Source organism: Stegostoma tigrinum, chromosome 4, assembly GCF_030684315.1.
Source record: "Stegostoma tigrinum isolate sSteTig4 chromosome 4, sSteTig4.hap1, whole genome shotgun sequence".
Classification (NCBI taxonomy): domain Eukaryota; kingdom Metazoa; phylum Chordata; class Chondrichthyes; order Orectolobiformes; family Stegostomatidae; genus Stegostoma; species Stegostoma tigrinum.
In genome coordinates, this window is record NC_081357.1 from 9,161,423 (window position 1) to 9,179,428 (window position 18,006).

The following is an 18,006-nucleotide window of genomic DNA, read 5'->3' on the forward strand; positions in this document are numbered from 1 at the left end:
GGGAAAAGAAATGCACAATATGGAACAATAAACCACACATCATGTATCGATGGGGCTCCAAACTGAGTGTCCAATTCACAAAGGCACCGGGCCAGAAATGAAAGGCATGACTGAGGGATGGAAGCAGTGTTTGGATAATTGAGGCAACCCTCAGCAACTTCAGGCATTGAGTCTCAGAAGCTTGTGTGTTTTGTTTTTGAAACAGGTAGAGTTCCAAGTGTGGCAGGGTCAGTTTCTAACAGACTGATCAGTGCAGTGCCACAAACTCCTACCCCCCACACCTCACTTCCAGCCACTAGTAACCTCACGCGAAGACAGGCCTCAATCCAAAATGGAACTGAAATCGCATCGTGGTTTATTGTAATCTCCAGCCAGACACTCAACATCCGCTCCCAGCATTCGAGGCCATCTACCATCGATTACAAATATGTGGTGAGCAGCATCCACTGTGAACAGGAACAAAGAAACTGTAGTGAGGGCAGAGATAACAAAGAGTGAAGCTGGATGAACACAGCAGGCCAAGCAGCATCTCAGGAGCACAAAAGCTGACGTTTTGGGCCTAGTCCCTTCATCAGAAGCTCCTAAGATGCTGCTTGGCCTGCTGTGTTCATCCAGCTCCACACTTTGTTATCTTGGATTCTCCAGCATCTGCAGTTCCCATTATCTCTGGAGTGAGAGCAGAGTCATTGAGACTGTAGTGAGGACAGTGACGCTGAGGCTGTAGTGAGGACAGTGTCATTGAGACTATAGTGAGGACAGTGACATTGAGACTGTAGTGAGGTCAGTACATTGAGACTGCAGTGAGGGCAGCGTCATTGACATTGTAGTGAGGACAGAGTCATTGACATTGTAGTGAGGACAGTGTCAATGAGGCTGTAGTCAGGACAGTGACATTGAGACTATAGTGAGGACAGTGACACTGAGGCTGTAGTGAGGACAGTGTCATTATAGACTGTAGTGAGGACAGCGACATTGAGACTGTAGTGAGGACAGCGTCAATGAGGTTGTAGTGAGGACAGAGTCATTGAGACTGTAGTGAGGACAGCGACATTGAGACTGTAGTGAGGACAGCGTCAATGAGGTTGTAGTGAGGACAGTGTCATTGAGACTGTAGTGAGGACAGTACATTGAGACTATAGTGAGGGCAGTGTCAATGAGGCTGTAGTGAGGACAGAGTCATTGAGGCTGTAGTGAGGACAGTGACATTGAGACTGTAGTGAGGACAGAGTCATTGAGACTGTAGTCATGACAGTGTCATTGAGACTGTAGTGAGGACAGTGACATTGAGACTATAGTGAGGACAGTGCCAATGAGGCTGTAGTCAGGACAGTGACATTGAGACTATAGTGAGGACAGTGACACTGAGGCTGTAGTGAGGACAGTGTCATTGAGACTGTAGTGAGGACAGCGACATTGAGACTGTAGTGAGGACAGCGTCAATGAGGTTGTAGTGAGGACAGTGACATTGAGACTGTAGTGGGGACAGCATCATTGAGATTGTAGTGAGGACAGTGTCATTGAGACTGTAGTGAGGACAGAGTCATTGAGGCTGTAGTGAGGACAGAGTCATTGTGGCTGTAGTGAGGACAGTGACATTGAGACTGTAGTGGGGACAGCATCATTGAGATTGTAGTGAGGACAGTGTCATTGAGACTGTAGTGAGGACAGAGTCATTGAGGCTGTAGTGAGGACAGAGTCATTGAGGCTGTAGTGAGGACAGTGACATTGAGACTGTAGTGAGGGCAGTGTCAATGAGGCTGTAGTCAGGACAATGACATTGAGACTATAGTGAGGACAGTGACACTGAGGCTGTAGTGAGGACAGTGTCATTATAGACTGTAGTGAGGACAGCGACATTGAGACTGTAGTGAGGACAGCGTCAATGAGGTTGTAGTGAGAACAGAGTCATTGAGACTGTAGTGAGGACAGTACATTGAGACTATAGTGAGGGCAGTGCCAATGAGGCTGTAGTCAGGACAGTGACATTGAGACTATAGTGAGGACAGTGACACTGAGGCTGTAGTGAGGACAGTGTCATTGAGACTGTAGTGAGGACAGCGAAATTGAGACTGTAGTGAGGACAGCGTCAATGAGGTTGTAGTGAGGACAGTGACATTGAGACTGTAGTGGGGACAGTGACATTGAGACTGTAGTGGGGACAGCATCATTGAGGTTGTAGTGAGGACAGCGTCAATGAGGTTGTAGTGAGGACAGTGACATTGAGACTGTAGTGGGGACAGCGTCATTGAGGTTGTAGTGAGGACAGTGTCATTGAGACTGTAGTGAGGACAGTGACATTGAGACTGTAGTGAGGACAGTGACATTGAGACTGTAGTGAGGGCAGTGTCAATGAGGCTGTAGTGAGGGCAGTGTCATTGAGACTGTAGTGAGGACAGAGTCATTGAGGCTGTTGTGAGGACAGAGTCATTGAGGCTGTAGTGAGGACAGTGACATTGAGACTGTAGTGAGGACAGTGACATTGAGACTGTAGTGAGGGCAGTGTCATTGAGACTGTAGTGAGGACAGAGTCATTGAGGCTGTAGTGAGGACAGAGTCATTGAGGCTGTAGTGAGGACAGTGACATTGAGACTGTAGTGAGGGCAGTGTCAATGAGGCTGTAGTCAGGACAATGACATTGAGACTATAGTGAGGACAGTGACACTGAGGCTGTAGTGAGGACAGTGTTATTATAGACTGTAGTGAGGACAGCGACATTGAGACTGTAGTGAGGACAGCGTCAATGAGGTTGTAGTGAGGACAGAGTCATTGAGGCTGCAGTGAGGACAGTGACATTGAGACTGTAGTGAGGGCAGTGTCAATGAGGCTGTAGTCAGGACAATGACATTGAGACTATAGTGAGGACAGTGACACTGAGACTGTAGTGGGGACAGCGTCATTGAGGTTGTAGTGAGGACAGTGTCATTGAGACTGTAGTGAGGACAGAGTCATTGAGGCTGTAGTGAGGACAGAGTCATTGAGGCTGTAGTGAGGACAGTGACATTGAGACTGTAGTGAGGGCAGTGTCAATGAGGCTGTAGTCAGGACAATGACATTGAGACTATAGTGAGGACAGTGACACTGAGGCTGTAGTGAGGACAGTGTCATTATAGACTGTAGTGAGGACAGCGACATTGAGACTGTAGTGAGGACAGCATCAATGAGGTTGTAGTGAGGACAGAGTCATTGAGACTGTAGTGAGGACAGTGACACTGAGACTGTAGTGAGGACAGTGACATTGAGACTGTAGTGAGGGCAGTGTCAATGAGGTTGTAGTGAGGACAGTGACATTGAGACTGTAGTGGGGACAGCATCATTGAGATTGTAGTGAGGACAGTGTCATTGAGACTGTAGTGAGGACAGAGTCATTGAGGCTGTAGTGAGGACAGAGTCATTGAAGCTGTAGTGAGGACAGTGACATTGAGACTGTAGTGGGGACAGCATCATTGAGATTGTAGTGAGGACAGTGTCATTGAGACTGTAGTGAGGACAGAGTCATTGAGGCTGTAGTGAGGACAGAGTCATTGAGGCTGTAGTGAGGACAGTGACATTGAGACTGTAGTGAGGGCAGTGTCAATGAGGCTGTAGTCAGGACAATGACATTGAGACTATAGTGAGGACAGTGACACTGAGGCTGTAGTGAGGACAGTGTCATTATAGACTGTAGTGAGGACAGCGACATTGAGACTGTAGTGAGGACAGCATCAATGAGGTTGTAGTGAGGACAGAGTCATTGAGACTGTAGTGAGGACAGTACATTGAGACTATAGTGAGGGCAGTGCCAATGAGGCTGTAGTCAGGACAGTGACATTGAGACTATAGTGAGGACAGTGACACTGAGGCTGTAGTGAGGACAGTGTCATTGAGACTGTAGTGAGGACAGCGACATTGAGACTGTAGTGAGGACAGCGTCAATGAGGTTGTAGTGAGGACAGTGACATTGAGACTGTAGTGGGGACAGTGACATTGAGACTGTAGTGGGGACAGCGTCATTGAGGTTGTAGTGAGGACAGCGTCAATGAGGTTGTAGTGAGGACAGTGACATTGAGACTGTAGTGGGGACAGCGTCATTGAGGTTGTAGTGAGGACAGTGTCATTGAGACTGTAGTGAGGACAGTGACATTGAGACTGTAGTGAGGACAGTGACATTGAGACTGTAGTGAGGGCAGTGTCAATGAGGCTGTAGTGAGGGCAGTGTCATTGAGACTGTAGTGAGGACAGAGTCATTGAGGCTGTAGTGAGGACAGAGTCATTGAGGCTGTAGTGAGGACAGTGACATTGAGACTGTAGTGAGGACAGTGTCATTGAGACTGTAGTGAGGACAGCGAAATTGAGACTGTAGTGAGGACAGCGTCAATGAGGTTGTAGTGAGGACAGTGACATTGAGACTGTAGTGGGGACAGTGACATTGAGACTGTAGTGGGGACAGCATCATTGAGGTTGTAGTGAGGACAGCGTCAATGAGGTTGTAGTGAGGACAGTGACATTGAGACTGTAGTGGGGACAGCGTCATTGAGGTTGTAGTGAGGACAGTGTCATTGAGACTGTAGTGAGGACAGTGACATTGAGACTGTAGTGAGGACAGTGACATTGAGACTGTAGTGAGGGCAGTGTCAATGAGGCTGTAGTGAGGGCAGTGTCATTGAGACTGTAGTGAGGACAGAGTCATTGAGGCTGTTGTGAGGACAGAGTCATTGAGGCTGTAGTGAGGACAGTGACATTGAGACTGTAGTGAGGACAGTGACATTGAGACTGTAGTGAGGGCAGTGTCATTGAGACTGTAGTGAGGACAGAGTCATTGAGGCTGTAGTGAGGACAGAGTCATTGAGGCTGTAGTGAGGACAGTGACATTGAGACTGTAGTGAGGGCAGTGTCAATGAGGCTGTAGTCAGGACAATGACATTGAGACTATAGTGAGGACAGTGACACTGAGGCTGTAGTGAGGACAGTGTTATTATAGACTGTAGTGAGGACAGCGACATTGAGACTGTAGTGAGGACAGCGTCAATGAGGTTGTAGTGAGGACAGAGTCATTGAGGCTGCAGTGAGGACAGTGACATTGAGACTGTAGTGAGGGCAGTGTCAATGAGGCTGTAGTCAGGACAATGACATTGAGACTATAGTGAGGACAGTGACACTGAGACTGTAGTGGGGACAGCGTCATTGAGGTTGTAGTGAGGACAGTGTCATTGAGACTGTAGTGAGGACAGAGTCATTGAGGCTGTAGTGAGGACAGAGTCATTGAGGCTGTAGTGAGGACAGTGACATTGAGACTGTAGTGAGGGCAGTGTCAATGAGGCTGTAGTCAGGACAATGACATTGAGACTATAGTGAGGACAGTGACACTGAGGCTGTAGTGAGGACAGTGTCATTATAGACTGTAGTGAGGACAGCGACATTGAGACTGTAGTGAGGACAGCATCAATGAGGTTGTAGTGAGGACAGAGTCATTGAGACTGTAGTGAGGACAGTGACACTGAGACTGTAGTGAGGACAGTGACATTGAGACTGTAGTGAGGGCAGTGTCAATGAGGTTGTAGTGAGGACAGTGACATTGAGACTGTAGTGGGGACAGCATCATTGAGATTGTAGTGAGGACAGTGTCATTGAGACTGTAGTGAGGACAGAGTCATTGAGGCTGTAGTGAGGACAGAGTCATTGAAGCTGTAGTGAGGACAGTGACATTGAGACTGTAGTGGGGACAGCATCATTGAGATTGTAGTGAGGACAGTGTCATTGAGACTGTAGTGAGGACAGAGTCATTGAGGCTGTAGTGAGGACAGAGTCATTGAGGCTGTAGTGAGGACAGTGACATTGAGACTGTAGTGAGGGCAGTGTCAATGAGGCTGTAGTCAGGACAATGACATTGAGACTATAGTGAGGACAGTGACACTGAGGCTGTAGTGAGGACAGTGTCATTATAGACTGTAGTGAGGACAGCGACATTGAGACTGTAGTGAGGACAGCATCAATGAGGTTGTAGTGAGGACAGAGTCATTGAGACTGTAGTGAGGACAGTACATTGAGACTATAGTGAGGGCAGTGCCAATGAGGCTGTAGTCAGGACAGTGACATTGAGACTATAGTGAGGACAGTGACACTGAGGCTGTAGTGAGGACAGTGTCATTGAGACTGTAGTGAGGACAGCGACATTGAGACTGTAGTGAGGACAGCGTCAATGAGGTTGTAGTGAGGACAGTGACATTGAGACTGTAGTGGGGACAGTGACATTGAGACTGTAGTGGGGACAGCGTCATTGAGGTTGTAGTGAGGACAGCGTCAATGAGGTTGTAGTGAGGACAGTGACATTGAGACTGTAGTGGGGACAGCGTCATTGAGGTTGTAGTGAGGACAGTGTCATTGAGACTGTAGTGAGGACAGTGACATTGAGACTGTAGTGAGGACAGTGACATTGAGACTGTAGTGAGGGCAGTGTCAATGAGGCTGTAGTGAGGGCAGTGTCATTGAGACTGTAGTGAGGACAGAGTCATTGAGGCTGTAGTGAGGACAGAGTCATTGAGGCTGTAGTGAGGACAGTGACATTGAGACTGTAGTGAGGACAGTGACATTGAGACTGTAGTGAGGGCAGTGTCATTGAGACTGTAGTGAGGACAGTGACACTGAGGCTGTAGTGAGGACAGTGTCATTATAGACTGTAGTGAGGACAGCGACATTGAGACTGTAGTGAGGACAGCATCAGTGAGGTTGTAGTGAGGACAGAGTCATTGAGACTGTAGTGAGGACAGTACATTGAGACTATAGTGAGGACAGTGCCAATGAGGCTGTAGTCAGGACAGTGACATTGAGACTATAGTGAGGACAGTGACACTGAGACTGTAGTGAGGACAGTGACATTGAGACTGTAGTGAGGACAGTGACATTGAGACTGTAGTGAGGGCAGTGTCAATGAGGCTGTAGTGAGGGCAGTGTCATTGAGACTGTAGTGAGGACAGAGTCATTGAGGCTGTAGTGAGGACAGAGTCATTGAGGCTGTAGTCAGGACAGTGACATTGAGACTGTAGTGAGGGCAGTGTCATTGAGACTGTAGTGAGGACAGAGTCATTGAGGCTGTAGTGAGGACAGAGTCATTGAGGCTGTAGTGAGGACAGTGACATTGAGGCTGTAGTGAGGACAGTGTCATTGAGACTGTAGTGAGGACAGTGACACTGAGACTGTAGTGAGGACAGCGACACTGAGACTGTAGTGAGGACAGCGACATTGAGGCTGTAGTGAGGACAGCGTCATTGAGGTTGTAGTGAGGACAGCGCCATTATGACTGTAGTGAAGAGAATGGGATATGGACGAGAGATCAGTGTGAGCGCACGGAGCTTGAGCAGTTATCTTGTTTTCAGTAGACACCATGGCATTGTTTGATATCAGGGTGAACAGTTTCTCACTATCACTCAGCTGGGGATAAGCCTCAATTGTTAATGTGTGTATCTCCCACTGCGTCGCCGCTCCCACATCACAACAATGTTCCACCAGAATACGGGTGATGTATGATCTAAAAACCTTAATACAAGGGAGACCAGACTGTCTATAACACTTCACACAACAATACATGCTGTTCGGATATAGGGATGGTCAGCATTGAATCATACTCACTCTGTGCTCAGTGATCCCATGAGTTTATATCCAGTTTACAGGGAAACTGGGCAGAAAATTCACTTCTCAGTCGAGGCTTTATTCTGTCCTTTGTGTTCATCAAGAATGAGGGAAATAACCAACATCCCAGTGTGAAATGACTGAGATCTCAGTGAGAAATGACTGAGGAATGGCTGAGATCTCAGTGAGAAATTACTGAGATCAAAGTGAGGAATGACTGAGATCCCAGTGAGAAATGGCTGAGATCTTGGTGTGAAATGACTGAGATCCCAGTGAGAAATGACTGAGATCCCAGTGAGAAATGGCTGAGATCTTGGTGTGAAATGACTGAGATCCCAGTGAGAAATGACTGAGATCTCAGTGAGAAATGGCTGAGATCTTGGTGTGAAATGACTGAGATCTCAGTGAGAAATGACTGAGATCTCGGTGTGAAATGGCCTTTGTGAATGTGAGGTGGTGGTTCTCGTGATTGTGTCACCATTATCACTTCCTGTTTCCAGGGGATTGGAGCAAGAGGGCATCATTCCCAACATCCAAACGTCTGGAATAATGGGACCCCACCTTCGACAGCTCAGACCCTCCCTTGGAATTGTGTCAGTGGGGTCACTCAATCTCCCGGCCTGGATTTTGATATCCAGGGAATCTGTGGGAAAACAGACTCTCGGAGAATTTAACTCCAATCAGTAACTTTGTCCCAGTTGATAGAATGGGCTCCTGCCAGGAGCTTTTCCTCACCTCAGCCTCGGTCAGAGAGAGTGCAGCCGCACCTTTGCTTAACCTGGTGTACATCTCTGTAAAAGAAAACAGCGTGTATTACCGGCACTCCCCTCCATGGAGCGGTCACAGCCTTCAATAAAATCAGAGCTTTCTAACTGTGATCACTGGTGCCCTCAGAGCTGAGGGTCGAGAATGGAGGTTGGAAAAGGAGCCGTGTGATGGCAGGAATGGGAATAGCAAAGGGGAGAGTATTAGGTGGAGAGCTGGGCTCAGATACCTGCTGTTGGAGAGATGGGGCAATGTGTGAGGGGTCATGGGGGCAGACGGGGAGAAGCACTGGGAGAAAACCTGAAGGAGAGCTCAGGGAGAGATGTATGAGGGGAGACATGAGGGAAGATGAGGCGGCTGGGGCTAGGGATCGCTGACTTATCAAAACTGTGCAGAACATTGTGATGACTGCATCTTCCTGAATAAGGACTGTTTCTGTCTGACACGTCCATGACCCCTCAGTATCCCCCCGATCCCCCATCCACCCACCATCTCTCCCAGGACTCCCCTGTCTCTTGCAGGACATCCCTATCTCCCCCAGGACACCATCCCCGACACCGCCAGGAATTTCCCGCCTTCCCCAAGGCACCCTGTCTCTGCTAGGACCCCCTTCTCTGTGAGAACACCCCATCTTCCCCAAGGACCTCCACTTCCCCAGAATGCCCCAGTGTCCCCAAAATACCCCTGTCTTCCCCAGAACGCCCTGTCTCCACCAGAACAATCCCCCACCATCTCTGCCAGAGTTCCCCAACTCCTCCAGGACATCCCCATCTCCCCCAGAAACCCCCATCGCCACCAGGACATTTGTCACTGTCAGAACCCCACCCCCATTACCCCAAAGCCGCCATCTCCCCAGAATCCCCCACCTCCACCAGAATGCCCCATCTCCCCCAGAACACCCCTGCCTCCCCCAGGACACCACGGTCTCCCCAAGGACAGCCCCTGTCCCCAAAGGATCCCCTTCTCCCCCAGGACCTCCCGTTTCTGCACCACACTGCCCCCTTGTCCAACACACCAAGGGAACAATGTGTCAGTTACAGGGCTAAGCCCCCCTCATTTACAGTTCCCTTCAGCAATCCTGCCAGAATTCCTGTGAAAGTAACAGATCAGTGTTTAATCAAACTTTGAAAGGAGATCTAATGCAGTCTGGGAAGGAGACTGTGAGTGTGTAAAGGAGGCCTGTGAGTGTGTAAAGGAGGCCTGTGCGTGTGTAAGGGAGGCCAGTGGGTGTGTAAATGAAGCTGTGTGTGTGTAAAGGAGGCCAGTGGGTGTGTAAATAAAGCTGTAAGTGTGTGAGAGAGGCCTGTGGGTATGTAAATGAATCCGTAAGTGTGTAAAAGAGGCCTGTGGGTGTGTAAATGAAGCTGTGTGTGTGTAAAGGAGGCCTGTGGGTGTGTAAATGAAGCTGTAAGTGTGTAAAGGAGGCCTGTGGGTGTGTAAATGAAGCTGTGAGTGTGTGAAGGAGGCCTGTGGGTATGTAAATGAAGCTATGTGTAAAAGATGCCTATGGGTGTGTAAATGAAACTGTGGGCATGTAAGGGAGGCCAGTGGGTGTGTAAATGAAGCTGTGGGTGTGTAACGGAGGCCAGTGGGTGTATAAATGAAGCTGAATGTAAAAGATGCCTGTGGGTGTGTAAAGGAGGCCTATGGGTGGGTCATTGAAGGTGTGAGTGTGTAAGAGAGGCCTGTGGGTGTTTAAAGGAGTGTGTAAGTGAAGCTCATGGAAACATAGCTGCATGTTTTAAAGCAAGGTCCTGGGCACTCTTTGTAAGCAGTGTTGACACAGCTGTTTGTTCAGGCAGTGAGAAGGAAGTCTCATTGCTGGTGAGCTGGAGCTCAGAGTGTGTACAAGGGGAGGTTTGCCCAGCAACAAGTAGCTGATTGGTCTGGGGAATAGCGACTGGTTGCCAATCACAAAGGCTTTCTGCTTGCCAACAATGATGTGATTGGCTCTGAGATAGCTGAAAGCTTTTGGGTGGGAATGTTTGGGTCAGAAGCCATCAGACCTCCAGAAGGTGAGGAGCTGTCCTGCTCTACACAGTAAATAAACACCTCAAACCTGAACAAAGCCAGATCACTACCCCCTCACCAGATGCTATTGCTTATACCCAATCAGCCAGAGAGTTTTCAGTTGTGAACCAGTTACTCAGTGCCTCCTTCAAGCTAGTGAAAGAAATCGAGAATCAGCGTGTGTGTGTGTGTGTGTGTGTGTGTGTGTGTGTGTCTGTGTGTGTGTGTGTTTGTCCCGGTGTGTGTATGTGCATGTAGAGTTATATATAGGAACATTTCACCATTATCTTCCTCAGCTAGACTCAATGTATATGTAATAAGCAGTAATTTCTGTTACACACAGAAACGTGGCCCCTGCCTTCTGTCCACTTGAGTCTAAAAGTCAGCATAATTGAGGAACTGTGTGTACTTTTATAAATCTTCAACTTTTGTGATTAACCTGGGAATAACAGGGTTAGCCAGTGCACTTCCCCTGGGAAGTAGAACAACACATCTCCACCTGGTTCTCTGCTTACTCTTCATTTTACAAAGAAATCCCTACTCCCCTGCTCAATCCTTCTGTTTGGTTTCATCTTCCCAATAGGTCACTCAAATATTTTCTACACTTTTTTTTCCCAATGCTTCAATACTCTCTGTATCGCCTGGAGACTAGAATTGCTCTCAGCAATGCATGTGCAGGATCTAACTGAGGATCTGTAGACATGGCATTGCCTGCCAACTTCACATTTTATTCCTCCAGTTTATTTGCACTATGACCTTATCAATTTCTGCTGCTACTTTCAGAGCTGTATTTCCAAGTCTCTTGCCCTCACTCCCAATTTGGTGTTTCAGTTCCTAATGTCTTCCCCCAAACTGAGTCACCTCATACCTTGTTTCATTCAGTCACGTGTTCATCTCTTCCTGTATCTTGCTGCAGCCCTCCACATTATTACCTTGAAGCATCTCCATTTCAAACTGATATCGTCTGAACATGTGGATATCATGATCACTGAGTGAATGTAAAAATGGGTCCAGTAAAAGGCCCTTCCCCAACCCTCCCAGCTCTGAGAAATTCCACTCTTGCTGTTTACTATTTTGTGGACATCTTTTTACATTCTGCTCCCCACTCCTACATACCATGACACCTTGGACCACTTTGTGTTATTCAAAGACCCTCTACAAATCCATGGCTAATTCATTTGCTCTAATCTCTTCAAGAAGTTCAATGAGTTTGGCCTTAATTTTAGAAATCCACAATTTTGTTTATTATGTTCTTAATCTCTGATGTTTTGTCAACATTTTCATTGTAGTAAACTTCTATTATCTTCCCCACCAATGATATTAAGCTGACTGTCATAATGGGAACTGCAGATGCTGGAGAATCCAAGATAACAAAGTGTGGAACTGGATGAACACAGCAGGCCAAGCAGCATCTCAGGCATCTCCACACTTTGTTATATTAAGCTGACTGGCTCAGTTCTACCACCTCCTCCTGTGTTTTCCCGTTTTAGCTGTATTGCTTCAACGATGGAATCAAATACCTGCACTAGATGAGGTTAGACCAGGAGCAGAACCATAGGGCCAGATATCCACATACACCCCACTACCACCCCCCCCCCCCCCCAACCCCCCAGGTCTGACCCTGTGGGGGACAGCTGTAACTGTTTCAGACTGGCACTTGAGCACTGATCTGGGTACAGGTCCCACACCAGGCAATAGTCTGCCAGGGTCTTTGTCTGGCAGCTCTGTAATGCCAGCTACAGCTGCCAGCTCTGGCGGGTGCCCACTGCTCAGAACACAGACTGCTCCCCAGGAGGAGAAGGTACGAGGCCTGGCAGTTCAAGTGGATTTACTTCAGCTGAGGTTACATGAGGGTTTTGTATCTGGTAGCGTAACTCCCTGTCTTTGTAATATTCCTGTCTTTGTAATGCCCATAAAGCCTTATCTTCAATAACTTCTCTATTAATTGTGACCATAAGATATAGGAGCAGAATTAGACCATTCGTCCCATCGAGTCTGCTCTGCCATTCAGCCACGGTGGATATTTTTCTCAGTTCCATTCTCTAAGCTTCTCCCCGAGACCCTTGGTGCCCATGCTAACCGAGAACCTATCTATCTCTGTCTCAAATACACTCAGTCACTTGGCTACAGCTCTCTGTGGCAATAAGTTCCATAGAGTCACCATCCTCCGGCTGAAGAAATTCCTCCCCATGTCAGTTCTAACTGGGCTGTCCCTTCACTCTGAGGCTGCGCTGTCAGGTCCCAGTCTCTCTTACCAGTGGAAACATCTTCTCCATGTTCACTCTATCCAGGCCTCTCAGTATTCTGTAAGTATCAGTCAGATCCCCCTTTATCCCTCTAAACTCCATTGAGTACAGACCCAGAGCCTTCAACCACTCCGCAAATGACAAGCCCCTCATTCCTGAGATCACTCTTATAATCTTCCCCTGCGCCCCCTCCAAGGCCAGCACATCCTTCCGTAGATATGGGGCCCAATACCTTCTCACTATATTCCAAATGTGATCAGAGTCTTATGGAGCCTCAGCAGTGCATCACTGCTCTAGTTTTCCGGAACGTTCCCAGGACTCTGTGTTAAGATGGTATCTAATAGCATGTATCATTTCCTCTCACACTTCCATACAAATCACTTGCTATTTTCCTGCACTGACTTTGGTCATGTGCCTACTCATTTCCCCTCCTCTGCAAATGAGTTATATCGTGTCTCAGCAGGTTAATTGAACAATATTTCCACTGGGAAAATATCGGCATGGAAGGTGATGGCACTAATAGCATTGGACTATTAAAGTTTCGGGGCCGTGCGTTGGAATCCACCACGCCGAGAGTGAAACTTGAATTCGGTAAAAATACAAAATGAAAGGCTAGCCTAATAAACAGATACACAATTGCCCTAGAGCCCCTCTGTTCACTTATGACCTTTTGGGAAGGAAACTGCTGTCTTCACCTACAATTTATTGACTCCTAACTGCCCTCTGGGCAATATAAGATGGGCAATAAATAGTGGCCTGGCCAGCAACAAACACATCCTGTAAAAGAGCCATCCAAAAATGTATCATATAAAAAAGCAGATAACTAGGGGCTGAGTTATAGGGGGAGGCTGAATGGCCTGGGGCCATTTTCCCTGGAGCGTCAGAGGCTGAGGGGTGGCCTTATAGAGGTTTATAAAACCATGAGGGGCATGGATGGGGTGAATAGTCAAGGTGTTTTTCCACAGGGTAGGAGAGTCCAAAACTAGAAGCATATGCTTCAGGTGAGAGGGGCAAGATGTAAAAGGGATCCTAAGGGGCAACTTTTTCACGCAGAGGGTGGTGCGTGTGTGGAATGAGCTACCAGAGGGAGTGGTGGAGGCTGGTACAATTACAACATTTAAAAGGCATCTGGATGGGTATATGAATAGGAAGGGGTTAGAGGGATATGGGTCAAATACTGGCACATGGGACCAGGTTTATTAAGGTATCTGGTCAGCATGGATGAGTTGGCCTGTTTCCATGCTGCACAACCCTATGACGCTATGACTATATAAGTAGTCTTAATTAGGATAAAGAAAATCAGGAAGGACTTCCTGACCTGGTGTGACCTCAAGCTGTCTCCTCGAAAATGATCTGAATACTCTCAACATGGAGAGTTCAAACCACGTGCTTGCCTGGCCTCAGCTAGAGGGCTGGTTCTACCTTGGAGCACTAGAAGACAGAGCGAGAGACTCAAAGGAGGTTTCAAAAGATGAGGGATTTCATGTGTGTGGGCAGATGAGTAATGCTGGGATTGTTCTTCTTCCATTGGAGAACAGGAGATTTCATAGACATCCTCAAAACTGTGAGGGGCTTTTGTAGAGTTGATAGAGAAAAAACACTTCCCACTTGTCAGAGAGTCAGATCTAACAAGGGAGAGATGGAGAGAAACATTTAGTCAGCAAGTTACGGTCTGGAATTCACTAATGGGAAGAATGATGGGAGATGATCCATTCTTTCAGCTGGATAGATGCCTGCGAAGGTGGAATTTTACCAGGACTCTGGGAAAAGAGCAGGGAGTGGCTCTAATTTGAAAGTTCTCTCACGAGGAGACATTGCACTGAATGGTGTCCATTCCCTTCTCCCCCCATCTCTGTGATAACTGAGAGCCACTTACTGGTTGTAAACTCTACACGGAGAAAGCAGTTAATGAAACTCTCCAAACTGATCCTTCCTGATGAGTCACCAAACCTCAGAGTCATGAGATTGAGAGCGGAGTTAGTCACTCTAAATCCTTAAAGACACAAAGAAAAACATCCACAAAATAACATGGAAAAAAAATAGCATTTACTGTGAGAGCCTTTACTTTTCGTCAACACAACATCAGCGTTTGTAACTTATTTTCAGCACATTTCATGTTAATTGAGGTGAGGAACGGTTATGCTAATAACATTGACCATGGCTGACATGCAGAATTCTGGAACCAATATAACACTGGGTACATATAACACCAAGTCCCACTATACAGCCCTGCAAACACTCTCAGAACAGGTACAACACAGGCTAGATTCCTAACAGGACTCTCATTACACTGTCCTATTGAACACTCACGAGACAGGTCGATATAGAGGTTTATAAAACCATGAGGGGCATGAATAGGATGAATAGACAATGTCTTCTTCTCACGGCAGGAGAGTCAAAAATGACAGCGTGGACGTTTAAGGTGAGAGGGGAAAGATTTAAAAGGGATCTAAGAGGCAACTTTTTCACACAGAGGATGGTGCGCGTATGGAATGAGCTGCCAGAGGAGGTGGTAGAGTTGGGTACAATTACAACATTTAAAAGGCATCTGGATAGGTACATGACCAGGAAGGGTTTGGAGGGATATGGGCCAAATACTGGAAAATGGGACTATATCAGTTTGGGATGCCTGGTCGGCATTGACAATATAGCCTGAAAGGTCCGTTTCTATGCTATACAACTCTATGACTCTTGGTACGGCATAGATTTAATACAAAGTGAATCATCCACTCAGTACTTTGAAGTGATGACAAGTTAGATACAGAGTAAAACTCTCAGGGCTCTATTCTAATAAACAGCACCAGGGCAGGTAAAGTGTGAGTTAGATGCAAAGTAAAGCTCCCACCACACTTAAACACAGCCCAGGTTGATTCAACATGTAGTTGGATAAACAAACCTCCCGTTAAATTGTGTGTGACTTACATATCTCAGAATATTATTTATTTTTGGATGTTTTTGGATTTTGAACTAGTGACATGTGGGTTTTCCATGCCTGAAGTGGGTCAATGATTTTCTTGTAAATATTTCTGTAGGAATGATGATTTCTTTTAAAACACAGCATTAGAAAGAGACTTCATGTAAACTTTTGATTGCATTGAGAAAGTTCACAAACATGCAACATAAAAATGTAGTGTAATATACTTTACAAAGAGCAAAGAAAATTACAGCACAGGAACAGGCCCTTCAGACCTCCAAGCCTGTGCCGACATGCTGTCCATCAAAACTAAATCCCTTACCCTTCCAGGGACTGTACTCAGGTAAAAAAAATCTGGAAATTTTTTTGCGTTTAGGATAACACCAAAGTTTGAAAAAGTATCTTGTGTGCTCCAGTTTGGAGTAGTTTTCAAAAGTCTTAGCTGTAGCTGGATAGTTGCTCCAGAGAAAAGGATGTAGCTTAGAATGGATAAAATAGAGATTACCTCTGTGTCACATTAAATGTTCCAGATCAGAAGTGTTTGGTTAAAAACAGAGCAAGTGTTACTTGAAGTGAGAAATTTCACACTGAGATGTCTGAAGGCTGCAGGAAGAGTTTATCAGAATTTCAAGGTGGGCATTAAAGTCACAGTTAAATTAAATCCCATAAATGTGAAATTGAAGGAATTTTCTCTGGTGTAAGGACTGTAAAGGAGCTTTTTTTAGGATTAATGGGTTTTTTTTGCTCTGTGTTTCAAAATCTTGAATTTGTGGTATGAGTCAGTCATCTGGTTTATCCTATTTTATCTTCATTTCTTTTACGTAATAGGCTTATCTTTTCATGTTAAACGCAAATCTGCATCATTGTATGTTATATTTCAGTGAATTGTTAAAACCACACAATCAAAATATGATCCATTAAGCCAGATTTCAGTCAGGGATCTGACATGTCCAGTGATAACATCAGCTGGAATCATAACAATTATCAAACACTCTCAGAATAAATACAGTACTGGTTAGAAACTATTGCTACACTGTTCTCTCAATCCTGGTTGGATATGCCAAGTCCCACTACACTCACCTGTCTACCACTCCCAGGACAGACGCAGCACAAATTAGATCCAGAATAATGTTCCCTTCACAATGTCCCCAGGGACCACTCCCAGGACAGGTACAGCATGAGGTTAGATCCAGAGTAATGCCCGTTGTAAAACTGAGAGATTGGATACAACTATCCAACGTGGAATGGAATAATGGCACAGACAACCATAGTCAACAAAGGAATTGTATATTGAACTGGTGGCAGTAAGCACACTGGAAGCTCTAATCTCAAGCTCAAACTAACACTTTCACAGTTAGTTAAAAATAAAGCAACATCATTATTCACTGAGAGTTCATATAGCACAAGTTAGATATAGAGTGAAACTCTCTCTAGTGTGTCCCATCAAACACCCCCAATGCAGACACACGATGGGGTTAGATACAGAGTGAAACTCTCTCTCTGCACTGCCCGATCAGACATGGTAATTTTTATCACTGCTCTTCTTGCTGGTGAAAAATTAAGCTTAATGCATGCCTCTACTCCAAAGAAGACCAGGCCAAGATGATCAATTATCACCAACGCACAGCCAATCCTAATGGTGTCATTGGAGGCTGGAAACTCACCAACTTCCTGCAGGCTGTCAGAGAGTTGTGTTGGATGCAGTAGTCCTGTACCGTCCACGTCCCTCTTGTGGAATAGTTCCTAACACACAGACAAAGCCACTCAGAATTTCCTTCCAAAATGACAGCGCTCTCACTATCCCGGCAATGAAGTATTATTTATTAAACCATCATCCTTCCACCCTCCCAGGGCCCTCAGGCAAACATTACTCACCTTCTCTCATCGTCTCCTTTCGCCAAAACATACAACCTGGGCGCCATTCTCTCTAATATCAACGTGACCGCAACTTCACTGAAAGCTGTGGGTTTGGGGCAGGCAGCGTGGCGATGCTCAATGTTTTTAAGTTTGCAGAAATAATCAAGGATCCCGAGCAAAATGCCAGCTGCAAAGCTGCCCACTTCTTCCAGTTATACCCAGCATGAAAAGGGAAGATTACAGCCGTTGGGAGGTCAGTCATCTCACCTCTGTGACCTCTCTGCAGGAGTTCCTCAGGATAGTGTCATCGAATCATTAAATCTACAAAACAGGCCCTTCAGCCCATTGAGTTTGTACTGAGAAAAATGTATGCTAGACCCAATTTCTAACACTTGCCCAAGGCCTCAAATGTTGTGACAGTTTAAGTGCTCATCTACAGTCTTTTCAAAAGGTTGTAAGATTTCCAGCCTCTTCCACCCTCTTGGGCCATGCATTCCAGATTATCCAACACCCTCTGGATGAAAAATCTTTTCCTCCAATCCTCCCTAACTTTCACTTTAGAATTATGCGCATTGTTATGAAGCCTTCACCTAAATAGAAATGTGGCTTTCA

At 46.3% G+C, this 18,006-nt stretch overlaps 1 protein-coding gene across 1 annotated transcript in view; it reads right to left on the bottom strand.

Moving 5' to 3' along the window:
* Window positions 1-338: 338 nt before the first annotated feature.
* Window positions 339-18,006, bottom strand: part of LOC125452348 (calpain-1 catalytic subunit-like) — a 95,903-nt gene continuing 78,235 nt past the window's right edge. Inside the window, exons 22-25 of the mRNA XM_059645687.1 lie at window positions 17,202-17,280; window positions 14,500-14,616; window positions 8,338-8,393; window positions 339-446 (exon numbers count right to left, since the gene is read on the bottom strand). Coding sequence (XP_059501670.1) covers window positions 420-446; window positions 8,338-8,393; window positions 14,500-14,616; window positions 17,202-17,280 — 279 coding nt within the window. The 3' untranslated portion in view covers window positions 339-419. The remainder of the gene's footprint in view (window positions 447-8,337; window positions 8,394-14,499; window positions 14,617-17,201; window positions 17,281-18,006) is intronic.